Source organism: Manacus vitellinus, unplaced genomic scaffold (assembly GCF_001715985.3).
Source record: "Manacus vitellinus isolate BGI_N305 unplaced genomic scaffold, ASM171598v3 scaffold_32_pilon, whole genome shotgun sequence".
NCBI lineage: Eukaryota > Metazoa > Chordata > Aves > Passeriformes > Pipridae > Manacus > Manacus vitellinus.
Window position 1 is genome coordinate 8,373,271 of NW_021940460.1, and position 27,074 is coordinate 8,400,344.

At 48.9% G+C, this 27,074-nt stretch overlaps 1 protein-coding gene across 1 annotated transcript in view; it reads left to right on the forward strand.

Annotated features, from left to right (window-relative positions):
- RPH3AL (rabphilin 3A like (without C2 domains)) overlaps window positions 1–26,295 on the forward strand; it is a 32,200-nt gene extending 5,905 nt beyond the window's left edge. Inside the window, exons 4-8 of the mRNA XM_008930483.2 lie at window positions 1,670–1,756; window positions 10,838–11,012; window positions 17,297–17,410; window positions 17,845–18,027; window positions 23,422–26,295. Of these exons, the coding sequence (XP_008928731.1) occupies window positions 1,670–1,756; window positions 10,838–11,012; window positions 17,297–17,410; window positions 17,845–18,027; window positions 23,422–23,456 (594 nt within the window). The 3' untranslated portion in view covers window positions 23,457–26,295. The remainder of the gene's footprint in view (window positions 1–1,669; window positions 1,757–10,837; window positions 11,013–17,296; window positions 17,411–17,844; window positions 18,028–23,421) is intronic.
- The last annotated feature ends 779 nt before the right edge of the window (window positions 26,296–27,074 follow it).

The window sequence follows — 27,074 nt, forward strand, 5'->3', positions numbered from 1 at the left end:
GCATTTCTTGTAGCCTGACGGGTTTTCTAAGTGCCACATTCTGCTTTATGAAGAATGCTTTTAATATTAGTTTTTATTATCTTAGAAATGAAGCCATTATGTCAAGACAAAGAGGCATGCAAATCCAGATGTGTTAACAATGGCAGTAGTTAGACAAAGCACAGTGTGCTGTTTACCATGCAGAGGGTATCCTGTATAAAAGGTGAAGTGTGAGTAGGAGAAGAAAGTGCTTTGTCTTGTGTTTAATGAGAAATGGGGCTGCATTTAAATGTCCTTGATTTTTATGTCTTCTTCTGAGGGGTTGTGAGTGATGCTCAGTTTTCCAGCTAGTCTGCAGAGAAGGGGAGGAGGAAAGTGCCGTTCAATATTGGAATTTTGAAAATTTATGGCTGGGAGTAAAATCGGTTGGAAGCTTCCACTAGAGGGAGCGTTTGAATGTGCTATTCGTGTGGGGATTGGGATCTTTGAGGGTATTTCAGACCGAGTTCCTCCCTCAGATTTTGGTTTGAGGCAGGGAGAGTTGGGGGTAGCTCAGGTGGTGTCTGCTGATGGAATCTGCAAATCCCCCTTGGCTTGAGTTTTGATGCACCAGACCCAATAGGTTGATCCTTGTTTCCCTGTGAGAATGAGGACAGGAACAGCAAGATGGAGAAGAGCACCAACCTCTGTGGGGCTGCTGGTGCCTCCCTGCTTTCTGTGCAGCATGAGTTGGGCACAGACCTTCCTCTGGACTACACTGACCAAAACAGTTGGGTGTTTATTCATGCAATGATGCCACTGCCTCAGGTACCATCATTCTGCCACTCTCCTCCTCCAGAGCTGGGCACTGAGGGCTGACTGAGCCACTGAGACCTTTGTCCCTGGACACAGACCTCCAGGCTCACGGGAGCCTGGTTAGGGGGATATGTAAGACCTTACCTGGGGATATCAAATTCTCATGTATTTCTCAGCAAGGTTTTGCTCTCCAGAGCCCTCTTGCGAGTGGCTTTTGCTCTGTGAGGATCAAAGAATTCATCCAATTTCTCATTCAAGCTGTATGCCAAGGCTGATAGGCATCAGCTTCATTATATAATATTAGGTGATTCAGGTTGTAAATGGCTTGTAATGCCAGCGGAGACATGAAAGGTCCCTTGTGCAGCAATAAGGGCTGTCAGGCATTCAGGAAATGTGTGTGTAGCCGTGGTCCTGCCCACTTCCTAAACACCACAAATCAATAGCAAGGAGCGTGTGGTGAACTGGAGGGGAAGCTGTGGGGTTTAAGACTGTGTGTGAGGGAGGGGAGGAGAGGATTTCCAGTCTTGTACTTGGTTACAGCTGCTTTCCATGCCACAGAGATTGGGTTTAGGATTCAGAGGAATAAAAAAAAAAACCATTCTGGAAATATGTCTATGGGTCATGAGGTTTGATTTGCCCTGTGCAGTTCTTTCTCTGGAGTCAAGGGCTGTGCTGTAGGTTTGCCTTTGTATCTTGTCCATATAGATCTGAAGCAGCTTCCTGCAATGAATGGTTCTCCAGGATAAATAAGAAAATTGTGCCGTGTTTAGGTTTCTAAGGAAAGCAAAACAGAGCTCTTGAGAGAGGTGTTTCTCACCCTTCTCTCTCCCAAGGGCTGTGGGGAGTCACCAACACTACCTTTTTTTTTTTCTCTCTCTCTCTCTCCTTGTTTCAGAAAGTTTGCACCAAGTGTGGAATAGAAACCGTCGGAGCCCAGAAACGTCCTCTTTGGTTGTGCAAGATCTGCAGTGAACAGAGAGAGGTAAAATACAGCTGTGGAGAGATGAGGCTCAGCAGCTTTCACCTGCCTGCCCCAAGTCTGTGTGGAGCCTGCCTGAGCTCCTCCCTGTGCCTCCACACTTGTGAGGCAGCTTGGGATGGGGTTTGGGAGGCTTGGCTGGAGGCCAGGCAGGCTCAAACACACACAGTGGTGACAACTTTGGTTTATGAGGGGGTGGAGGAGAAAAACCTCACTGGCACCTGGAGCCTGTATGGCTTTGTGGAATTTTTCTAGCCATGGCCATAAAGAGACTGTTACCTTACACTCTTTCCCTCCTGGCTCTGTGGCAAATCAACTTGGCTAACTGTTTTTTTTTTAATACAGCTTCAGAGATGTGGAGCATAACTGCAATATTTGTCCCTCTAAAAATAACTAGGATTGCAGCTTTTAAATCTGTTTTCCTCCCCGCCTGCAAAATCCCATAACTTGCCAGTGTGAGACTTATAACGCAGCTCTCTAGACTTTTATATCATTCATCCTCGACTTTGCACTGCAAAAAGGTAATGGGCTGCCTCAGTTCTTGTCTGCCAGCCAGCATCCACCAACATCAGGGCTCGCTGCTCTGCGGTGAAGTCCACGAATTTGTTCTGTGATCACAGACAGATTTTCACTCATTCCCGTCAATTTATTTTTGTCTTTTGCTTGTGGTCCTTGAGCATCAATCCAGTGCAGCTGTTTCTGACCAGCACAACCGAGTGTGTAACCTGGGTGCTCTGCTAAATCAGTTTTTGAGGCGCAGTGACAGCGTTTGTGCAGGTGCTGGAGAGGCAGAAATTTATTTTTTTTTATGCTAGTTGCGGAAACTCAGCATTGCTTGGGTTTTCCATTGGAGGGGATTGTTTGTGTGGGAGCACTTGCAAAGCCCGTGTTCAGGCAGGATGAGGGATACATAACTTTTGAACAGCAGTGTGGGTAGGGCAGGTAGAGCTCCCTGGGTTTTGATAATAATTTGATACACTGAATCATCCAGATGTTTTGAATTCCGGACAGAGATCCCAAAATAGAGAGTGAGGCAGGTGTATGCATTTTCTGTGCTCTGCAGGGAAATGGGTATGGGACTAAAATTTGCTTTATTTCTTTTAGTCTGTTTTTTTCTGTGTTTTTTAGTTTTTATTTATCTCAGTCTGTACAACTGGGTTTTTTTCCTATTTCTTCAAAAAACGATAAGGAACCCTGGCCACTGGACAGAGAATATTAACCTGTCTGGTATGTGTTACCTGAGGCCAGTGTGTGAGGGTATGATAACCTTCAGCACTCTCTCTCTCTGTGAAACCTGAGATACAACCAAAGTGCTTTCCTGATGGAAATGGATGGAACTTTCCCTCTTAGACTAACTAAAATATAGCCCCATCTTGCCTCCCAGCTCTAAGCTTCTGCTTTGTTTTTCTATCCTCTTTAAGGTCAGTTCGGGTCTGTCTCCTTTCTTGTTTGTGATGGTGCTGGTGCCCTGAACAGGAGAAGGTTGGAAGGGTCACAGTGTGGACACGCAGCCAGACATCAAGTCATACATCCCCTCTGTCTTCCCACATGCCCTGCCTTTATTTTGAGGGAATTGGGAATTGAGAAATAGCAGAAGCTTTGAGGCATGTCAACCAGGGCAAGGAAGTTGAGGCAAATCAGAATAAATGCCTGGAAAGTGGCTTTGATCAGTGGCTTTGATTAGTGGCTTTGGTCTTCCCTAAGTGTGTGAGGAAGAGATGAGGCTCTTGGGCCTCAGGCTGATGGCTGGTACAAGTGCAGTCTCTGAAGCTGGTTCAGGTGTAATGATATTACTGGGCATGCACTAAATTAACAGGTTTCTTTTAAGAGCTTGTGTTCACAACCAGTACCTTGTTGGTGTCTGTTTCTGTGGTCTGACTCTGTCTCGTGTTGCCATCTGCTCTGGACCAAACCCATTTGGTCATGCTCTTTGCTGCAGGTGATATTTGCTATTGATGAGTGCAGATGGATATCTGCTCTCTGGGATCAGATAGTCTCATTTCTGTCTAACCTCTGAATCCCTCATGTGGTGATTAGGTATCAGCCCCACTTTACTTCCTGGAGTCTGGGCAGAGAGCTTCAGGAATACCCTGGAGCACTTAGGGTTGTGTGATGGAGTAACAAGTCCATATCACCCTTCTTCTCTCCCCTTGTCGGTGCACAGCATGACTGAGCAAGGTTCTCCTTTAGCCAACCAGATATGGACTTAAGGAAGGCTGGTCCCAGGCCACAGAGCTCTGGCAACACCTAAACTTGACCACTGTAGTGGGTGAGTGTTTGATGCTGGTGCAGTCCCTGTCCCCAGGTGTGTGATGGGATGTGGTGTTTCCAGGTGAGGTGGTTCCCTCCACATCAGCACTTTCATTGCCATCTGATTTTCTGAACCACTGCTCAAGCTATTTGGGCATGATATTGGTGAAGCTCTTGAGTCTGTTAGTGAGAGACTGCCGGGCACTGAAGTGGGAAGGGGAGGTCATTTGGAAACCCAAGTGGACTAAATGGTGTTGGCTGGAGTTAATCAGCGTCATCTGGCTGGAAGGAGAGCCTTGGACTGTAATTGTCTCCCTTAGCCTCTGCCATGCACTAAATGAGCACTTGTGTCTCACCAGGCTCTCAGGCCAGGATGGTGGGTTTGGACATTCCCATGTACTAGCTAACAGCTGCAGTGTGGGGCATTGTTCCTACATGCCAAAGCTTTCATCCCTCCACCTTCCTTATTATTATTTATCCCTGCAGGCTTAGTTTGAACCAGTGTTAAGTTTAGTGACATGTGGCAGTCATTTCCCCCTTTTGCTGTGTGGACCAGAATCTGAGCTGGCTCCAGTGATGATTCAGTCATCACTTTGCCTGGGTCAAATGAAGACCGAAGTAGCAAGCTGTTGTTTAGATGAGTTCTTCAGCTGGAATCGAGTGCTTGCTGTCCACAGATCCCTTTGGGAACCCCAGCCTCAGCCACTCAGAGGTGTTCTGTGCTGCTTTCTGTTTCCTTGAAAACCTCCACTGGGAAGGCTGTGCTGCATAGAGATGAGGAACAACGTGCTCTGACACTGTCTTATTTCTGGAGAGTGGAGGTGATTAATGGGCTCTGCCTGCTGCTGTGCATCCCAGTGATCCAGAAACAAAGCAGAGCCTTTGGCACTGCTGGAGCTGCCTTGCAAGATGGGCACAGGGTGAGGATCTCCAAGGGGCCAGGAGGAGCTGGGAGGAAGGTACTGTGTTCTAACATGGCCAGGACCTGACAGGGCCTGGGTGTTCCTCCTGGCAGAGAGAGCATCCCCAAGGACCCTGCATCAACAGTGCATCTCTTCTTCCTGAAATAAGATAGAGCTCACCTGCTGTAGGCCAGAACTGGCCTGTTGGGAGAGTCCAGTTGTCCCAGCTATTTGCAGAGGCAGCTGTGGAAAACCCTCTTTTGTTCTTCCAGGATTCTGTGGTTGTTTTTCTTTGCAATGTCTTCAGAGGTCAGTGGAATTAAAGCCGATGTGGATTGTGATTTAGTGTTCCTGCAAGCAAGGGTAGAAACAAATTTGATCAAGCTTCCATTCAGTTTTGAGGGCAAGACTCTCCCTTCCTAATTCCCTCCTCCATGTGCTGCATCACCTTTCTTGGCTTTGATCTTGCTCTGCCTTTCTGAAGACAGCACGGAGGGCTGATCCTCCTTGGGGCAGTCCTGTTCCTGCCTGTGTATAGAATCCCATGGCATGGCAGGGGTGCTGATCCCTGACTGCAGCAAACACTGGCTGTGGGTTTGCAGTGGGTCTCTTTGCTAATGTGGCAGTGAAGCACCCATGGGAATGAGTGCAGGGCAGAAAGGGAGCCGGTCCTCCAGTGAAACAGGCTTATTGCAGCAGCTGTCAGAGGAGCAGGACTTGCCTGAGAGGAGCAGTGGTGGATATATATACAGCTGGAATGATTCCCTGCTGCCAGGCCTCTGGCAGAGCACGTGAGCTCGATAACAGCTTGGGCAGCAGTGCCCATGCTGAATTAGTCGCGTGTGGCTGGATCCTGCCTGTCACCTCCTGGCCTGAAGGGGAAAAAGGGACCTGCTGTGGTTTGTCAAATCCCTGCCCAGCCGTTTAACTCTCTGCACAGCCTTGTTTTGACTGATACCACCAGGTTCTGCAAAGCACCTTCCCGAATTACCCCTTTTTTTATATATATATATATATTATTTTTTATATATCCATAATTAGCGATGCTATCATCGTAATTAAAATCCTCTTGGAAGCATTCTTGCACATTTACATTTGAATTGACACATCCAAAATTGTAGCAATAATGAAAGCGGTTTCAGAAAAGAGGGGGGGAGAGAGCTTTTTTTTTTTTTTTTTTTAAAAATAAAACCCCATCGAATATGAAAGAGGCTATCAGGGACCTGTTAAAAGTTTTAATTTGCCCCCTCTGCTTCACTTTCCTTTTAATTTCTTCTCCTCCACTGAACAGCGTTTTCATGGCTGGCTGAGTTTCTCAGTTTATCACAATAAACCGTGCAGGGGAGGAACATCACCGCGCTGCAGGAACGGGAGTCGTCTCCTCCCCTTTTGCCCCCAGGGCTTCCCTTTTCACATACACACACTCATACCGTTTTGAACATTATAAAGCAACGTAGCCCGGGGTCGTTCCTGCCTGGCATGATGGTTTCTTGGCAAAACACCACACTGATGGAGAGGAGTGTTTATTTTGGGTGACTCTGGATTGAACCGGAGGGATGTGCACCTGTTTGCAATTGAAAGAACTCATCAGTAGCCTCTGCCGTATTATTTTGGGGGTGGTGGCAAGTAGTCAGACTCAAAATAGTGTCCTCTAGAATAGAGCCACGGGGGAAAAAAAAAAAGAGGCCTGATTGAAAGTGGAATGATAAATTGTTGAAGGCTGGCAGCCACTGCAGCTTGAGAAGCGTCGGGGTCAGGGGTGCGATAGATTTTGCTATTCCGGAAACAAAGCTCCGAATAGTAATTCCACTGCCTTTTAATTTTCTTCGTCCTCAAGTGCTGAATGTGGGAGTTGACAGCAGATTGCTGTAAATAATGTAATTGGAAATCTCTGTGTTATGAAAAAGCAGATGAATGCAAATAACGAGGCTGAAGAGCGCTCGCTCTTTCTCCCTGCCAGTGGTTTGCAGCGTGCCAGAGCCGTGCTGGAGAGCTGGGACAAAGTGAGTGTGTGGGCATGTGCTGCCTGCAGGGGATGGCAGCGAGGTGCTCCCAGGGTGGCTGTGCTTTGCAGGTGCCTTTCTCTTCACTGTAGCCCACGAGAACCTGCTCCCTCACTTTTTGGGGGGTTGAGCGATGTTGTTGGTGTCAGCATGGGAATCTAAAGGTAGTGGTTTTCCTCTCACCAAGCCTGGAATGCTGTGAAGGAAAGGGCTGCAGGGTGAGAACAGCGACCATGTGGCACAAGCAGGAGGTGGTAGAGCAAAATGTGGCTTTGCAGCAAAAGCAGCTCTGTTTAGGGGACCTGGTTTGGTGAAGAGAACTCTAGGGGGGCCGCAAGTGTTTGTTATGATTCCTTCAGCTGTGATACCATCCCTTCATCAGCAAGTTGTAATGTTTTCCCTGTTTAGGAGCCTGTTTTAGCACTTGTATTCTCAGAGAAGTTTGAGCAGTAACATGGGTTTCACCAGGGCCCAGCAATTCTCTGTTAGGTCCCATTTACAGGCTGCACTTGAAAGTGCTCGATAAAATACACATCTAGTTCTGCATTTCTCATCCTATAGCTGTAATGATGGCTTGATGCAACTTTAATAGGAATATTATCAGGGTTATAAAAGGCACTGAGCCCTCTGGACTTGTCATGGCCATGACTGTTAAATTGGTTTGAAGTAATAAAAGGAGTGTGGTGCTGAATAGCTTTCCTCACCTGCTTTGCTTTGGAGTAATTTAGGTGTCAGGGGAGGCAGAAGGACAAGGAGCCTGAAGGGAGTTGGTGTTTAGGGTGGATTTTGGTTGTGTTGGGCCAGTTTGAGCGCAGGACCATGGACAGATGGTGAACTGTGGTGTGGCTGCTCTGTCCTGAGCCACACACAGGGCCACCCCATCCCAATCTGGAGTAATGCAGATACTGATCTTTGCTCCCTTCTGTCGAGCACTCAGAGCGAGGGATGATCAATGTTCCTCAAAACTGGGTTGTTGCAAGAGACTGGAAGGGGCTGGCTGGTGAAATTCCAGCTCCACCCAAACTCAGGCTGCCCTGGGGCACGGGACTGGTGGGAGCAACATTCTCTCCTCCTTGGCAAGAGTCAGCTCCTGCTGATAAACAGGAGTTTTATTCTTGGAGCGCCATTACAGATTTATTAATTTAAAATCAAGCAAGAACTTTGCTGTCAGGCCACTCTTGAGATCAGTCAAACTGCCATCAATAGCAGTCAGCAGCATCGATCTGTTTTGATGCATGGGTACTAAAACTGCCCCTTGTGCCCATGTGCAGAACAGAACGTGATCCGTGGTGGTTTGGGATGGGCCGTGCTGCTAAACTGGGGTGGCAGAGGGACTGAATTCATACAGGGGAGAGCATCTTGCTGCAGCTGTTTTAGAGCTGATCTCAAAATTATTTCAGTGCTGCTGTAATAAGACCAAACTCTATTAGAGGCACCAATTTAAAGCGAATATGTATGCAGAGAATCAATTTTATACTACTATTACCACATCAGAGCTGGGTGTATTATATCATTAACTCTTTCTATAACGACTTGCTTTGGGGTAGTGAGAAACCTGGGGGCGACCAGCCTTTGTTGCAGCAATCCGTGCTGTGTCTGATTGGTTTTATGGTGTGCCTAAATTGTAGTTCTCCTGAAGATAATAGGTCTCTCCAGTGCTTCAAATTAAATTACAGATGTTGCAAGGTCTGTTCAGAGAACGGCTGTACCAGAGGGTTGTTTCCTCCCCAGCAGTTTATAGAGGGAAGGTATGTGTGCCCCAGCCACTCACTGAGCATCAGGGGATGGACAACCTGCCCTCCTCAAGCCGTGGCGCTGCTCAGGGTGCAAACCCTGTGCCTGCCACAGTCCTTGTGCTTCCACTGTGTCTTGTGTGTGCAGCTGCTCCCAAATCCTCCAGCCTTCCTCTCATGAGGGAGACCAGGGCTTACCCAGCCTGCAGCTCCTGCATGGTGCATCTTCACCTGAGTTGCAGTGGGCTAAGCTCCATGCAGAGCTGTCTGTCCCAGACTTAAATATATTGCATTTCCTAGTTCTGTTGTACACACTGTACCAAAGGCTGTGCAGTCCCCGTGTGCTGGCAGAGGGGACAGAAGGAGCTGTGTCAGCTTGTGCCTTGACTGGCTGGGTCACTATTTTGGCTGTTGGCACAGTGGTGAAGGAGCTGGTAAAGTGTCCTGTCTGCCAAGACCCCCTCTCTGTAGAAGAACTTGCAGTCTTGGGAAATTGGCTTCCCAGCTATTTGCTTGGATGTGAGCCTCACCATCCATCCGGGATGTTACCCACCAGGAAAATGTTGGTGTAATTGTAGGGTGCTCTCACCTACTGGTTTCTAAATCCTGCTGCACAAGTGTCTCTCTTGCACTTTTATAACTGATGTGTGTGCTGGGTCACAGCAATGCTCTGCTGTTTTCTGCTGGGTGCTCTTTTAAAAACCTTACTATCAGGTTCCCCCCTGAGTTCAAATCGCTGTCACTTGGCTTTCAAGACCCCAAACACAGAGATTTGAACTCTCAGTGTTGATGGCTCTGAACAAGGAACCAGGCAACCTGCTGAGCAATCTCCTCCCATCAGTGAAACGGGACCTCTGGTGTCCTGCTTTTTGTGCCTGCATGAGGAGAACTCCTGAGTGCCAGGTTTTGTCACTGCCCTCTGATTAAGCCCTAAATGCAAATTACAAATGTATTGCTGCAATTAGGGGTATCTGCATTTGCACCCATTGCCATAATGGTGATACTGTTTGTAAAATGCTTTGGGAACTTGGAGCAAAAACACTGATCTTTGCTCTGAACAACAGTGCAAGGTTTCTACCTCCTTGCATGAAATAAAAAATGATGTTTTTACTATATTAACGTATTTTTGCCCTGGCTGTCTCATTAGCTCATTATTAGACTGCTGGAAGGCACGAAAGAATTAGGTTTGTAGAGGCCATTTCTCCTTGTCTGAGCTGCCACCCTTTTCCCTTCCTCTGGCTCACATCAGGCTTTATATTAAATATACTTAATAGAGTGCCTTCATCATAAGCTGCATTAAAACTAAATTGGAGAGGAGAGGCCGTTCTTACAGGAGATATTACAGTTTAGTGCTCGCAGTCCATTTCCTGCTCCAGGTTCAGGTTATTTGAGTGTTGTTCTTCTCGTTCTGGGGTTTTCAGGCTCGTTAAATGATCTGGCTTGGCCTGAATTGCTCTGTGAGATGAACACTGAGGTTGTGCCATTCAGTACGACACGAGGGGACATTTCTGCTGTCCCATTCTCCAGCTGTTGCCGGACTGTGACTGTCAGAAGTAAAGCAACCCAGGCTGAGGGACCCATCCCAGGAAGACAGACTTGTCAGGGCTTTCTGCTCCTCCAACCAGTGCAGGGCTTGTTTCACTCTAAGCAGAGCGTGTGCTTGGGGCTGTTGCCACTCATGGCACCTGCCTGCTCTCTCCAAGGTGCTTTTCTTTTTGTGTATTCCCAGTGGGAGAGCAATAGATGCAGAATCTGAACTGCTGAACTTAGTGCAGGACAGGGAACTTCATCCCAGTGTGGTAAGTCTAGGAATGTGTATTTGACTCAAGTACAGCATCAGAGAAACATCTAGTCACGACCTGGAGAACATAAGAAGCTCTGCACAATCACCTGCTCCTCCTTCAATCTGTGGCTGCTGCTCATTCACATTTGTCATTTTTTAGTTGTGGGAGGACTGAGGTAGAGCTGGGCTGACAAGGATTGGGGAGGAATTTGGGATGCTATGGTAGATGCAGATTGCAGGGGAACTGTTGGGCTCTGTGAGGTGGAAGGGTTGACTCTCCCATGTTTGAGTGGGGTCCAGGTAGCTCGCAGGGAATGGCTGGGCTGAGCTTGGTGGGGAGCTCATTTTGTGGTGGTTGTGCTCTCTTGCTGTAAAAACCCAGGCTTAAGGTGTTGTGTCTCTGTCTCTGGCAGGTTTGGAAGAGGTCTGGGGCGTGGTTCTACAAAGGGCTGCCCAAGTACATCACGCCTCTGAAGAGCAGCAGCAAACCCGTTGAGCTACACTCGCAGCCGTGGCAGAGCGAGCCGGCCGTGCCAGAGTCGGAGAGCATCGGGACCAGCCGATCCTTCACCTGGGCCAGGGGAAAAGGTGGGTTGTCTGCTGCCCAAAAAGGCCCAGAAATCAGGTGGGAGAAGGACCTGGCTTCTTCTGTTGCTAGCAGGATTCAGCTAATGGGGGGGACTCTATTAGAGGTGAGGGTTATCCCACAAGGGGTGGTGTGTTTCCCGTGTGGGCAGTGCTGGGGTTTTATGCCATTGTATGTTTTTTCAGGGTTCACTGTTAGTTAAGTGCAGGGCCCAGACTAGTCCCAGTCCTCCTGAACTCCTGCTCCTTCAGTCTCTCTCTGCTTTCCTCTGTTCCTTGCACCTCCCGCTGTTTTTCTGGGACTGCCAAGGGAGGGATGAGCCATGGAAGGGGCACCTGTCTGCAGTCACAGCCCAAAGAGCTGCTCCTGCTGAACTCCTTGGGATTGTGCCACGGATGGACATTGCTGTGCAGCCAAGGCTGACCAAAGGCTGATCTCATTCCTCCCTCCTTGGGGCTGCTTGCTCCTTGCTTCTGCTGCTCTGCAGAACATCCCTGGGCAGATCCTCCAAGTTGCTTTGAGATGAGTTAGAAAATAACACCACCAGCATCTCCCTGGGGATTTCCTGGGACCTGGAGCAAGTGGGCAGAGACACTCTTCTAACAGGCAGTGGGCAGGAGTGAACTGCTGCTGGCTGTGTCCTTTTGTGCCTGACCCTCTGATCAGGTGTCAGGAAAGAGTGACCTCTGTCCCCAGGCCTTGGGGAGGGGGCTGAGGTTTGCAGCATGGAGAGCTCAAGGCTTAGCTGTCCTTTAAATGTCTCTTGGAGAAGCTGTTGATTAACTTGGCCCTGTGCAGGGCTGAGGCCAGAGCACTGACAAGCCTGAAGGTTTATTAGCTTCAGCTCACATCTCTGTTCTTTGGGGGAGACCTTGATTGAAGTAGACCATTGTATCGCATCTTGGATCGCTGCCCTGTCAGATCCCATTCACAGCACTGCCTTGTAGGGCTTTTCCTCCCCCTCTCTTCCATCTGCCCACCCAGTTGTTGCTCACACACCCACCCCAGTGCTGTGCCCAGAGCCGGGAGGGGGACGCAGCAGCTCAGCATTGAGGAGCCGAGTGCTCGGGGTCGTCAGCACAGCAGTGACTGAGTGCTGCAGAATTAGAGCTGCTGCCAGTCTGCTTTGATTTCTCCTCCTTTCTTTCTGGTGTGGATTAGCAGAACTGTCTGGCTTCTCTCCCCTTCTTTTGCTGTTAGATCCCCTCAGCTGGAGAAGTCCTCTTCAGCAAACGAGCCGCGTGCACTCTTCCACTTACCAGTGGTGCAGGGGGAAATAACCCTTTAATAAAGAGGGCTCAGGAGACTTGGGTTTACAAACCTTCTTTTCAGACCCCAGCTAGGAAAGCACTCCCAGCCCTACTGTAACTTTTGTAATTAAAGGCAAATTAGATCAACAGTAGATGGTTGTGCTTCCCTCCAGGAGATGCTTGGAAGGAGTTGTCTTAGCCAAGAGACTGATTGATGAGGGTTGTTTTTTGTTAACGTGATATAGAAAACATTAGGAGTCAAAGCCTTTGAGCCTAGACCTGACCTGCTGTTTAGTTTGGCTTTTTAGTTGAGTTTAGTTTTTGGAGAAGGCCTCCCCATAAATATTGGCAAGGGCAGCAGAGGAGCAGGGGGAGGACAGCAAAGTGACCTTTGGTAAGCTTTGATGCGGGTGACGAGCTGCCTTTCTCCCTGCCCTGGGATGTTTGTCTGGCTGTTGTTTTATGGGTTGGATAATACTAATTTACGGCTTTATTTTCTGGTGCTTTCTTTCCCTGTTACCCTTCTCTGTTAGGCTGCCTGTCTTCTGGACAGCTCTCAGTGGGCACTGCGGGCTGTAATTCATCTCTGGAGCTGGGAGCTCGTACACTTCGCCCCTCCATTTAACTCTTTTTCCCCTGCCAGTGCTGAGGCTCCTGCTGTTTGTCATCCCAAAGCTGTGCTGTGTGTGCAGGGCAGCCACCTTCCCCCGTGGAGATGTGTATCCATGATATTGCCGTTGTGAATCCACAGCTGGGCCTGGACTGAGCTTTCCGAGGCCGTGACTAACAAGGCAGCCTGGCTCACCCCTGCCTGGCTGATAGCATTTGTCAGCTCACACCTTGTACACCCTCATCCAGACACGTCCTTTCGGCACTGAGGAAAGCCCTGTTGCTTGTTTGGCAGGATGTTCTCGGGAATGAGCTCTGGCATTTAACATGCCTGCCTCTGACAGGCTGCTCTCCGTGGGGTTTCCATTATCTTGGAAACCACGTCTAACCCCTCCACTCACCTCCAGCGTGCTGAAGGAGCCAGCTCTGAGCTACTGAGGGATTCGAGTCAGGTGGGACCAGCACAGGCGTAGCCAAGTCCTGCCACAAGCCCTGGACATCCTCCATGCCAGGAGCTGCCTTTCAGCAGGGGTGGGACAAACTTCAGGTGTCCCTTTTCCCCCTTTCAAAAGCAAGGGATTAGTGCAAGGCCCTGGGTACTGGCTGCTCCCACTGCAGCGGGACCAAGGGAGCACAGGAATGTGCCTCTTGGAAAAAAAGCCAACCCCACAAGGATGAAGTTTTTTTTTTGCACACCCAAGTGTTTCTCTTGTGCTCACGGACACTGGGATTTGCTGTTGCCTATAGTTTTTCTGTAATAAACAAGCAGTTGCCATGGGAACTCTGCTATTAGTTAAGGCACAAATGTATTGTCAGGGGGAGAACAGCAGTAATATTTCTTGTGCTGGGGAACAGCTCTGCTCCATGTGGTGGAATGTGGGTGGGTTTCTGCACCGGGTCAGGCGGGACGGGGCGTCAGGGGGTGGGGAACAATAGCAGCAAGGCTTTCCTCCTTCCAAACTCTGAGTTCTGCAGAAAGAAATGGAAAGCATCTGAGTGGAAAAAAAAAAAAGTGTGCTCCCTGAGCTGTTGTACTGTTTGGCATGAGGGCTGCCTGCTGCTCTGCTCGGTCTCTGTGTTGCCAAGCAATGCAACATGCTGTGCTTGGTGCTGGTGGCAGCACTGGACAGTGGCAGAGCAGGGGGGTGCCGTGGGTTCATCCAGTGTCTGTGTGCTGGAGGCCAAATCCCTGAGTGATGGAGCAGAGAGGACTGTGCTGGGGCATGTCAACAGCTTAGCAGGCCACCAAGGGGGGTCCTCCAACTTGCCAGCAACTTTGGACAGTGACAAAGCTGCAACTTGTGCTGTTCCTGAAAGGGAGAGCGGTTTAGTCCAGTCCCCTCCTCCTGCTTAGGGATGTTCCTGCAACTGCAGGAGCTGCCCTCAGTGAGACACTTGGGTTGTAATAATACTCACCATCTCTGACTCTCCCACCTGCAGGGACCAGAAGGCTGTGTGTGCCAAGGATCCGGGTGCCGCAGGGGATCCGTGTGCTCAGGGGCTCGTGCTCAGCCCGCTCACCCGGTGCCTCTGGGCTGTGCCAGGGGTGTGTGGCTGTTGGAGCTGTTGCTGCAGGGTGTCCTTGTGCTTTTCCTGTGTTTTTTGACAGCTGCAGGAAGCGCCAAGTGTGGTGTGTGCCGGGGCTTAGCTCTGCCCTGTGCCGGGCAGCAGGAGGGAGCGTGGCTGGCTCTTCCAGCGCGGCCGTGCTCGTGCCAAGTGCACGCATTGACTAACAGAGCTCAGCCCCAGCCAAATGCTCCTTCTTCCCAGCCTCAGCACAGCCTCCCCCCACAGTCCTCTGCTGCTGGGGTTAAGTGCAGCCAGCAGCCCTCCACCATTCCCTGTGGCTCTCTGTGCCACAAGGCTCCGATGCCTCTGGCTTGAGACTGAGCCACGGGCCATAGGGATCGTGGGCTCTGCCAGCAGCTGCAGGGCTTCAGGCCCTCGATGAGTGACCCATTCCCTGTGGGAATACTGCTTTTCTAGCAAGTTTTATCTCAGCATATTTTTTATGAGCTTTTTTTCCAGTCAGCTGGAGATAGGGATAAATCTGTTCCCTTCTCTCGAAGTACAGCTGTCCAACGACTCTTATTGATATATCAGCAACTGCTGGAACACCAGATTTAATACTTCTGGGCTCTGGAAAGTGCCAGCAGAAGGTCTGGGAGCTTTGGATGAAGAATTACCTTAAAGGGAAACATTGGTGCAGTGAGTAAAATACACTCTTATTGGCAGCAGAGGAAATGAGAGCAGACAGGGCTGCTCCTGTGGTGCGAGTGCCTTCGTGCCATTAATATTTTCTTCCTCTTGTGCTGGTTCTCTCTGAACTACTGAATGGCAGAAGGGCAGGCAGCTAAAGTCACCTCCACTGATTCACTGGGGCCTTCTCCAAATAAATCCTGACTTCCAGCATTTTGAGAGGATTCATGGAGGAAGGAGCTGTTCTAAAGCAATGGATTTTATGCATCTCTGCGGCCAAAAAAAGGATAATGACCAAGTGGAACAGGAGTTGAGGGAGTTGAGCAATGGGATGGTCAAAATGACTCTTACAGCTGAGATTTGGATTTTATAGTGAGAAAAAAAATGCATTCTGGTATGTATGGGTTGTTATTTACAGTTTTTATATATAATCCCCTGCCTCTCCCAGGAAGTTGTGGGGAAGGAGTGAAACTGTTAAGACAACAAAGCCAGACCTTTACTTTGAGGACTCTCAGCCAGCATTGCAGCCCCCCCACTTTGTAACAGGGCTTCACTCCTTGCCCAGCTCAGCTCCACAGCCCCTTTCCCTGCAGATGAGAGGTCCCATTCCTGATGATGGTGGGAGGGGAAGGCTGGGGGTGCAGGAGGAGCCAGTGCTGGGGAAAGGCTGCACAGGAGCAAGTGTGCATGGGGAGCTGCCTGCAAGGGCAAATTCAATAATGCTGTGCAATAACACTGGCAGCCAACTTTAATATCCTCAGAGATGTTAACTCCAGAAAAGTGCTACTTTAGGTATTAATTTTTTTTTTCTAAATAAAATATTTTGTGTAGTACAGATCCCTGCCTGAATACAGGAGTGTCTGCAGAGGTCCTTGGCAGAAACATTTGACAGCTTGTGCTCTGTGCAAGAGGAGGGATACCTGTCCTCCTGCCCTGGGGAGCGCTAAAGGGATTGTGAACTACATGCAGTGAATTTTAGAACTGACAGCTCTGTGTTACCCCGTGGTTGTCACCTTGTACCACTGCACCCACGTTCCTCCTGCACAGTGAGTAACACAGAGCAGGGGCAAAGTGGTTTCTTCAGTAGCAGAGCAAGGAACTTGTTTCTCACATGAATGTGAGCTTATAAAGACATACTGATGAGTCTAAAAAAGTAGCTGGAGCTTCCTTTTTCTACAGTAAAGGCTGTAGGTTGCAGTGTTGCCTTTTCTATTATCCCACATGGGCCAATATTGTTCTTTTTACCAGGGGTTGTGACCTGCTGTTCGAGATGACTTTTGAGCTGCCAGGAGAGCTGGTATCTGCCTGGTCAGATGGAGAAGTGCTGTAGGTGCAATGCCTCAAACAAAAGACAGTTGTTTTCCCATTACCTTCCTCCTCAGCCCCATCATTTCTGTTTGAGATCAGACCATTACAAAAACCCAAGAGCTGGGAAAAAAACCTTTCTCTCATTTTACCCAGAGCAGCTGGCAGTTATCTTTTACACCAGTATAAGCAGGAGAGGTGCTTGCATAATTGCATGGAAAAGTGGAAAGAACCTGCCAGTTTGGGAAGCTGTGTTTGGCAAAATGAGGCTCCTTCAGCTCTTGTGGAAACTATGAAGGGTGGAAAGCAGCCAGGACCAGGGCCAGGATTCAGGGAGAAGAAAGAAATGAATAAAAAAAAGTGATTTTGAAATGGGAGAACAGTCTCCTTGAGGAAGAGGAGTGACACTTACCTTTTAAGCTTTGGGGTTGTAGGAGTAACATAGTTCTGGGCAGTTTGCTGATAGGGATGATTTGATGTGCTCAGTAGTTATCTGGTGGGAGACAGCAAACATCAGGAGCAGGGGGCTTGCTGGGGTGCCAGCACAGGGGTCAGTGGGAACAGAGCCCAGTGCCCAGGCCAGCCACAGCACAGCAAAATGTGGCACAGGAGCATTGTGGTCCCCATGGTCCCAGTCAAGTTTAGGAGAGAAGCACCGGTGGTGTGTGCATCTGCTGCAGGAGCGTGTACAGTAGAGTTATAAATCATCTATAGAAAGTAAAACCACACCATGCCTGAGAGGCAGAGTGAACAGCTGTGGGGGAGCTGCAGGTAGGGCTCCTTTTGGAGAGGGGGGGAACGTGACCAGTGAGTCGGCGTTTGTTCGCGTTTTATTTGGGTCCATCTGGCACCCTCCTTGGAAAGTGTTATGAACATTGTGAATAACTGTCTCTCTCCTCTCCTCCTCCTGATCTTTCCTGCAGTGGTTTCTAGTGACAGTGAGAGCGACTCGGAGCTCAGTTCCTCCAGCCTGGATGACAAGCCTGTGCCTGTGGGGACAAAAGGCTCACAAGGGAGAAAGCTCCAAGCAGGACTGGGTGAGGAGTTGCTCTTCCTTGTGGCTGGAGGGCGGGAACTGTAAAGTGCTTGAATGTTTGCCTCTCAGTGCTGGGGGTCTTGGCTCAGCCACTTGCCTGCCCTACTGGCTGTAGCTGTGCCAGGTGAGGGTCTGATCCTTTCTCACTGGAATTGTATCAATGGATCAAACAGCTGGAGGGTCATTCCATTGCCTGCAGCCTCTCAGGGCCTGCCCTTGCCATTGGGAGCTGCTCCTGGCTGCATATCTCCAGCCAGCTCCTCACTCCTGGCTTTATAGCACTGGAAATCTGGTGCCATTTTGGCAGCAAAGCTCAAGAGCTGGGTTTTGACCCTGCTCCTGAGGGAGCCTGGCTGGGAGCGGGGAGGCTGCTGCTCTCTTAGGATCTACACTCACCTCCCACTCTCTCAGCAGCATCTCTGTGTGTCCCTGCAGTGTCCACCAGGGAGCCCAGCCAGGCCATGGGCAGGGCTCTGGGCAGCACCCACTCCCTGATGCTCTCGGGGAGCCACAGCAGCCTGGGCAGCGAGCAGGGGGCCGAGCTCAGTGCCACGGAGAGCTGCCACAGCGACCACCCGCCCGACGGGCGCGACAGCGACGCTGCCACCCGAGCCCCTGGTAAGCCAAGCCTCCTCTCTGGGCACATCCCTGCTTTTTGGGCTGACTTCCCTCAAAGCACAGCTTTCTCAGAGGCACAGCTGGCAGAGCTGTAGCTCGGGATCACCTTTCCCTGCTGCTTTTTTTCGTGGCAGATGCTGTGACAGCCTTACAGCTCCTTCCCTCTTCCCCAAATGCAAAGTCTCTTCTGCAACATGAATAATTGTCTGAGGTGGGAGCTGCACCCACGTCCAGGAGCAGTCAGAGGCTGGATCTGTCCCCCTGCTAAGGCCTGGAGCTCCTCTCTGTCTTGCAGAGCCAGTGGAACAGATTGAGCTTCTCCTGAAGCAAAGCAGGAGTCCAGCAGCTTTATGAGACTGAATAACATTTTCCCTAAAGTAAGGTGGCTCTTTAAGCCAAGCGTGGCTCTTCCCAGAACTCTGCAGTGCAAAAAAAAGACTCTCTTTCTCCCTCAAAAACCTCAGAACAATTAAGTGACTGGGAAAGCAGAGGCTGCTATCAAATCTGATCGGGAGCAGCTGAAAGAGATGCAAATGTGTTCTCTCTGCAGTTCCCACTGATTTATTCACTAACCCCTCAAGTTATCGTTTAGTGCTGCTCCCTCCCAAGCCTTCCTGCCCTCTGAACTGCCTCTCTTGTTGTTCCTGAGCCATGTTTGTGCTGGGCATGTTGAGGAATAAATTGGATTAGAGAGAGCAGGTTTATCCTTCAGTGCAACATGGAGTCATAGTCCCCCCTTTCCCAGCTTCCCACTAGAAATAGCTGGCATGAAATTGTTTCTCTGCTCTTCCCTCCCTCCCCAAGTTTCAGGGATTTGCAGTTTTCTTCAATTTCAGTTTTCACAAAGCAAATCAAACAAGTGATACTTCTGTTCTGTCCTTCCTCCCTGTGGATTATAGTGCTGCCCTGGACTGGGTGTTTTATTTTAAGCTGCTCTTGGCTGTGGCATTAGAGACGGCGGATTCCCGTTGTGTGTTGGCTCTGCTGCCTGTGGAACAGAGCAGCAGGTTGTCCTGTGGGATTGAAATGGATGCAGGTGGACAGCAGGTGTGACCCCTTGGGTGCTTCTTCTGCTGATGCTGCATGGCCATGCCAAAGGCTGGAGGGATGCACTCGACGGCGTGTTTGTACTTGGCACTTCGGAGCTTCTCTGCCTCCTCTTGGAACCAACTTCTCCCCAGCCATGGCGGTGCAAACAGTACTTCAGAGGCAAAAAAATGGCCTTTTTCCTGCCAAAAACTTCGTATGCAAAGTTTGGCACAAGGGGTCAGAGCTTTCCAGTAGGATCTCTCCGTGTAGGCGGGGGAGAGCTAAAATTGACAGGCAGCATGGACATATATTTAAAAAATGAAAACTGTAGCAGTCTCATGAGCCCAGGTAAAGTTGTCCCTGAGATGTAGAGAGGATCCTGTTAAGGAAAGGTTAAGCCAGGTTGGCTGACTAGGGAGTAGCTGTAAAGATCTTTATTATGTCTGGGGTCATTTGTTTCCCAGTCTTCCTGCAGAAGGGGCTGCTTTGTTCAGACAAGAGCCCTGGTAAGAGGGCTCTGTGGCCCCCTGAGGGAGGCAGGGAGGCAGCAGTGAGTTCTTCATGATGGATCCCTTTGGATGTCACTCTTTGCCAAAAAGCAGGGGCTGCTCTTGCTGTTCATCTCTTTCAGGAGGAGTGGAGTCGATTGGTCCTGGATGTCAGTACTGGCAAAACCCTTCACAGCATCTCCCTGCCTGTGGGGCAGTGCCCAAGGTCTGCCCTGACCCAAAAGCAGAGCAAGGGACAAGGATCCTTTATCATTTAAATTGCTGATCCTCAGCTGCAGAATGGGGACATTGAAAGAAGATTTTGCTGTAGTTTCTCTGAAGGGCTCTGCATCTTTATAACACTATGTCAGGAGCAATTTTTACTTCATATTATCACCTCAGGTGTTGTTCTGCTGGTGACTTTCTTTCTGCTTCTTTTTCTCACCTCTGCTCTAATTCTGCTCTCGAGTGCGACTTTGCAGAGCACTTAAGCATCCTTAAATCCCAGGCCTCGTCCAGAACAGGGAATTAGGGAGTGGTGCTGCAAATGCTGCTGCTCTCACAGTCCTTAGCTCTTTAAGCCTGAAGGCCAAGCCGGCAGCATGGTCGTGTGGCCAAGGGAAAACAAGGAGCTGTTAAGAGGAGGTTGTGGGTTTCCAGTGCTTTGCTCCGGCTCCGGCTGGGATTTGGTGAGGCAGATAATGAAGCCTGGGGTTTGTCATAAAATGACTCATTGTCAGAGCTGCACTGGGATTTAGACAACCTCAGCCCATGAGCCAAAGTTTCAGAAGAGCGGTGAGTTGAGAGCCTGCCAGTTTTATTATTTTTTTCAGCCACCTGCTCTCAAACCCTTTCAAAAGCATCCTTTTCTGAGGGACTGATGTTTCTTCTTCTGAAGCCCCAGTTCCTGGAGGTGCCTGCTCTGACATGATAGCTTTTAAGAGGAAGGTCACGTGCTCATTTTCCTGAAGCAAGTTTTATCCTAAAGAAAATTAAATTTGCACACGGGGAAGAAGCACAATCTTCCTTTTTTCCCCTTACTTGCTCCCAGCTAGGGAGAGGTGACTCACCTTGTTCTGGCTGTACTGCTGATGTTAAGAGGTGCCTCAGTTAAAAGAGAGCACAATCCTCACTGTTGTTGATTATGACATTTTGATTAGGGAAAGGGAATATTAAACAGAATGAAACAAGGAAATAATCAATATCTTACAGTGGTTTTCGTTAGCCCGTGAAGAGTTTTTAATGGAGATAACATGTTTGAGCTTGGGGCTGCTGCAGGGGGTAAATTAAGCAAAAGACTTCTCTCCTCAGATCAGCAGAAAGTTCTGCATTGATGGGTCCCAGTTAATGGGGTCCTCAGTGTCCTGTGAGGATCTTGTCCCAGAAATGGGTCAATCCTGTTTGCCATTCCATGGGTCTCCTGAACAGCTTGCTGGTAGGGAGTGGTGAATGAGCCTGACATGGACTGTGGGGCTGGAGAAAGCTCTAATTTCTGCTGAAAACAGGAGATTCGAGAAACAGCCGTGAGAGAAGCTAATGAGTGAGTAGCATCCATCTGAGTGGAAATCACAGTCTCCCCATCTCTGCTTGTTTGCCAGTGTGTTGTCTAAATCATTAATACTTAAAGAGCGGTGCAGCAGCTGATGGTTAAACAGAGCCACGTTAAACAGTGGTGGGGCTGAGCCTGGAAGCTGAGACCATGGTGGGGTGTAAGAAGTGTTGTGGCTTGCAGTCACGGTGTGAGACCTGCTGAGGGACCCCCAGATGTCAGCAGGTCCAGCCTGGACCCTTCTCCCAGCTCCTGGATACCTCCCTTTAGCTGCTTTGTAGCTGTTGTGCTGGGAGAAGCTGAGCAGAGCAGAGAAGAGGGCCTGGAGCTGAGGGAGACGGACAGGGAATGCTGCTTCCAGCTTTCTTAATTTGAGGAGATTTATGCCCTGTCCTTCAGGAATTGCCTGGATTTCGAAATGAGGTGGTGTCACTCTGTGGCTCAGTGCCTCCCCAGCTGAGGTAGGCATCCACTTTTCTCATAAATATGCGAGCTGTTAATACACGAGACAGGCAGAGCCATTTGGCATTATTTTTGTGGCAGGAAATTCTCAGGGCATCTTTGAAGTTAAGGCATTAACTTCTATTTTCCCTTCCATTCTGTTTCTCAAATGTCTGTTTTGCTCCCTCAGGGACGATGAGGAGGTAACATTTTGCTTCAGTGGGGCTGACTGCTCCCTTCCATGCAGGGGAAAAAAATTTGTCCTAACAGTAATTAGGCTCTAAATGGGATAGTAATTTCTGTAATGACTTTCTTCGTGGCAGTCTTTGGGGAGCTGACTTTTGTTTTCCTGTGCTTGGTGAGGCAGTTGCTTGAATGTTTTCAGGCTGCTCGCTCCCTTATCCACGTGATCCACAGCCAAGCAGTGTGGTCTGCCAGGGCTGGCTTTGCCGAGGAGGATAAGTTGTCTGCCTTCCACGGAGTGAAAAAATTGAATTGTGCCTTCATGGCTGAGAAGCTTTGAGCTGTCTCTGCCTCCTCATATCCGTACCGCAGAGCACCGAATGGTCCTGCTGTATTTATAAATAAAACATGTCTTTGGGTAGTGACAGCGTTAGGAAGTGATTCAAGGTTTGCATTCCAGATACAAAGCGTTTGTAAATATGAACCTCGGGAGAAGCGTGTGCCCCCTTCCATGTTTTAGGGAATTAAAATATTTTCATCCTCAAGTGGTAGAACCAAAACACTTTCGGCTCTTTTAAGCCCGCCTTGAAGTTAAGTGAATAAAGGCTGGAGTTACTAAAAAATAAATTACTTTCCCTATTTCTGTAATTCTTTATGGAGTTTTAAATTGAAGGCTTTTTCCTTGAAAATAGAAGGATGACAAAGATTCATTCTCTTGCCTCTTTCACTCAATATATCTGGAAACGAGTCTGCTAGTGAAGATGAAACTCCTATTTTTGTGCCTTCTTTCACATTGCAGAGGTCTGTTCTTTGGTCTTTGATCAAACAGCCTGTCTGGCCTCCTGCCCCCCACCTCCTTAGACTTATTCTCTGCCCTTTGCAATACGTTTACTCCTCACGCTTCCAACTTTCTATTCAGCATTTCGCACAAAGCACCAAGGGCAACAGTTGATGTCATCTTTCAAAACAAAGCATAAAGGAAAGAGCAGGGGAAGTCAGTAATACAGAAGTTAAAAGTCTGGGTTTTGGAGTTTCTGTAAACACATTGGGAAGTTTTATGGCTCGGGAGGTTATCTTTCAACTGGGATGTCAGGCGGCAGCTGGTGGGAGGAATTTGTCGGACTCCTTGTGCCTTGAACATGTCACATAAATGCAGTGACTCCCCTGTCCTTTCTCCAGGACGAGAAGCAGCATGTCCCAGCAGAGCCCGAGTTTTGCCAGGGGTGCTGAAGTGATCAGCTCAGGTTTGTCTGGTTGACATGAGCCCGAGTGCCTTCAGTGGCAGAGCACGGCTGTCCTGAGCCCATCCCCAGCCATGGGAATGCTGTGGCTCCTGTCCATGTCCCAGACACACAGAGGGCAGGAGGGTCACCTGGTTTAGAAGCCCTTGAGAGCTGAGGCTTAGCTTTCTGTCTGACCTGGCCTTTTGGGAGACGCACATACCAGAGGACCAGTTCTAGCAGTACAGCTGCTTTCTCCTTCTACCCACATTTCTTTCCCCGTGTCTTTTCTTTCTTTAATCAAGTTTAATGGGCCCTTACTGCTGACAGAGTGTGGACTAATGATGCATAGATATTCTCTTTATTATTTGTAGGAAGCTCTTAAAATGGCACCGACCATGCAAAAGCAATGTAAAACAACTTTGTCAAGAATCTCCCCTTCACTGCTTTCCAAACAAACCTTTTGTCTTTATGTATTTTGAAGGCAAACGGTGTGTCCACACCAGAACACGATGCTGACGGAGGTGAAGATGGAGCTGCTTTGCCTGGATCCAACACTCACCCCTTGCCCACTCCTTAGACCTCGCTCCAGACAGCGACTGATGCCGGTGGTGACTTTATGATTCGGGCTCTTCCACAGACATTGGCAACACCTGGGAAAGCACCTGCCTGTCCTCCCTGCCTCACTGACCTGGTTTATGGCTTGGTCTGGTTTCCTCTCCTGCCAACTGACACCACTTTGGGGTGCTGCTCGGGGAGGGGTGCCCTGCTCTGTGGTGCTGCCGTGGGGTCCAGAGCCGTGTTTGCTGGAAGGGACACACAAAGTGCCCGCTGGAGCTGAAGGAACGCGTGACACCTCCACTGTTCCTGGCTTGCCAAGCCCAGCCCTGGGCTTATCTCCTGTCCTTGCAGGCCTGGCTCTGAAATCTTCAGGAGAAAGGGAAATTCACCACTATGTCCCTGCAACGGGGTGTGAGGAGACTGTGGCCCTTCTATTCCTTCTCAGCCCGGGCGTGGATTTCTCTCTGTGGACGCCAGCAGTGAGACTGGGGCTCTCATTTGCACTTGACTCTCACGGGCAGGGTGTCACCCCTTGTGCTTCTTGTCACTGCTGTTCTGGTTTGAGCTGGTATGAGTTTGGTGGGGGCATTTGGAATCAGCCAGTGGAGCTGAGATCCCGCTCACTTCCACTGCAGTCCCTCTCTGTGATGGGTGTCTGCTCAGGGAGACACTGGAGTAAGTAAAGAAACGCTCAAAGAAATGTGCTATGATTTTTTTGGTCCTCCTGTCTGTGCACTGTGCTTGTGTGTCCTGGGTGAGGGTGGCCCTTTGGCAGGGGGATCATAGGCAGTGTGTGTTTGCTGCAGCTCCTGGTGGGAGAACAGCCCTCACCCCGTGGCCCAGTTGGCTGCCTTTGCATACCCGAATTGGATAAAAGCTTTCAAATTACTTTATCTCGTTAAGCTCTGCAGATTCTCCTCCCACCTGCGCACCTTGTCATCTCTTGCATGAGCAAGGGCCTTTATTTTACCTTTTTCCTGTAAGTCTTGAGCGTCTTGGCTGACTGTGATGGTGTCATCATGAGTCAGGCTGTTGAAAACTGCATGCCCCGGTCCCGCTTATTCTCCGCAATGGACAATTTCCCTCTAAGGCCTGACAAATAAGAAAAATCAAATTACCTGACATCTCTAGAGCAATTAGATCTTTGAAGACTTGAACAAAACCCACACTAGGCTGGTAGGAGTCTGTGGATTTTATTAAATGCTTTGGAGCTGACCTGTCTATTATGAAGAAACAAAGGATTCCAAAAAAGTTCCCTCTGAAATCGTGGAGTTAAAGGCAATTTGTGCCCATTAATGTCAGTTTTTTCCCTTGGTTATTACTCTTTTGTTGTTCTCCTTTGCTGCTGGGCGCTTTGTGTGCATGTAGTGTATGTTCTTACAAATGGCTGCAGTATGAAGATAAATGAGATTGGGTGCTGGAACACTCTAGCAGGAGATCGGAAATCAATCCTTGGCTTTCTTTTTAAATGAATGTGGTCCAGCAGAAGACCATTCCCTCACTGCTTTTCCAGTTAATGTGCTATGGCAGGTTGCTGAGAAAACGCTTCCAGCTCTTCCTTTGTGATCTGTTCCTGCCCTTTTACAAATGAAAACAAAACCTTTGTGGGATGGCAGAAAGAGGAACCACTGAATGTGGGCATCGCAGTGTCGGTGTTGGAGAGACCAAGGGATGAGGTTGTTCTCCACTGGGGGATGCTTTATGGTTTATGATCTGTGTTGTCAGCCTGGCCACTGAAACTCGACCAGCTGCATGTCTGGAAGGAGTATTGCCAAAATTACTAGCTATTTCTGAAAACGTAACTCCAAATGTCAGCTTTTGCTGAAATGCTGGTCTGATTTCAGAGCTGGAGTCGTGCTGTTTCTCCTGAGAGCTGTAGGGTCTTCAATTTCAGAAATGTTTTGCCACCCAAAAAGTCCTGTTTTGCCTTGAAGCTTTTGACAGTGCAAGTGAGGCTTGTCTTGCTCACGCTCTCATTTCTGCAGTGCCTCAGACAGCCTGGCCTGCCAGCCTAAGTTAATTCTGTAGCAGAAGGAGAAGAAAAAAGACATTTAAAAATTGACTATTTTCTTTAAACCTGTTGCTTTTCTCTTCAAAAACTCTTGAGTTAGAAAGAGTTTTTAAAATTGAGCATGTCATTTCTAACTCTTCTTGTGTTCCTTGTGCTTTGTTCCTGGGCAGTGCAGGCAGGTCAGATGTGTTTCCATTCCCACTCTCACTTCCCACAGCCATTTACTGCACTGTGGGTTGCCAGCTCTGCCCAGGAACCTGGTGGTCCTCACTGGCTGGCTGTGCCACTTTGAGGCATGAGCTTGATTTTTAACTGAGACCAGGTTTTATAAAACACTCTCAGAGATAAATTTGGGACTGCTCTGGTATCAGTGAGACTGGAAACCTTTCTTTCTTACCTCTGTATTTTAGCTCTGTGGGGTAATTCCACCTGAGTTCAAACCAGAACTGTTCAGTCATCTATGGAAAGATTCCTCTTGGGTCGAGGGAAGGATCTGGCCATGGAGAATGTGATCCAGGCACATCTGAATGTGATAGAGGAACATTTGCAGCTCTGTGCACTATTTTCTATTAAAGACCACTTTTTCCTTTGTGGTGTTACCCTTTGTTGTGTTTTGTAACTTTTGTTGGGATATTATCCTATACCAGTTGACTGTCTTTTGAGCTGGCTCAGTGTGAGCAAGAAAGGCTCAGTGAATGTGCTCAGTCTGCTCTGGTCATTTGTGTTTATTATTTTGTTGTTCTTGTCTCCATCCCTTACAACTTTTATGCAGTGTTTTACTACTGGAAACAATAAAGCTTTCGCTTAGTAACAACTCCTTGCCATTCTTGAAAGAGTAAAAAGGTTTTTTTTCCATTCCCAGGTTGCACATACTCTCCAAATCCTTGGGCTGGCTCCAGCAAGGAAAGAAAATAATCCAGCCAGTGGAACAGTGATTCATGTGGCTGGAGTGTAATTGAATTCTGCACTTGAAAGTCTTCTTTTATCTTGCCCCTCTTTAGTCCCTTGTGCTGGCACTGGGAGGGGTCACAGGTCTGCTCCTCAGCCCCTCCATGGAAGGTTTTCCATGCTGTAACCATGAAGCATAAAGCAGCACCCATTGCCTTTCTGTCAAGTGCCATCCCTGCAGGCTCCCAAGGCTCTTCACTCGCTCGTGTTTGACGATCATTTGATGCATTTAACTTTGCCCACAGAGAAGTGTCCCCGCGGTGTTCGCCGAGCGCGCGCAGCCCTGACTGCTCCGTGTTCCCTTCCACTCTGCATTCTGCCTCAAGGTTTCAAATGGCTTTTTAATCTGTTTTTGCTTCTCCCGTTTTAGAAGAGCCTCCGTAATTGCTGCTGGGATTGTTCTGCTGGGGAGCTGCCGTTAGTCCAAGGATGGAGCGTGTCAAGGACTAACCACCTCTTACATTGTTGTCATGGCAAGCTGAGCAGGGAAGGATGATCATTGTATGGGGAAAGTGGGTTGTGGGATCTCTCCCAGTCAAAAACGCTGGCCATGAATTGCCAAGTTTCCATGTTTGAGTTTTACAGCTTTATTTTGAGGGGAAAGGGAGTGCTTCCTC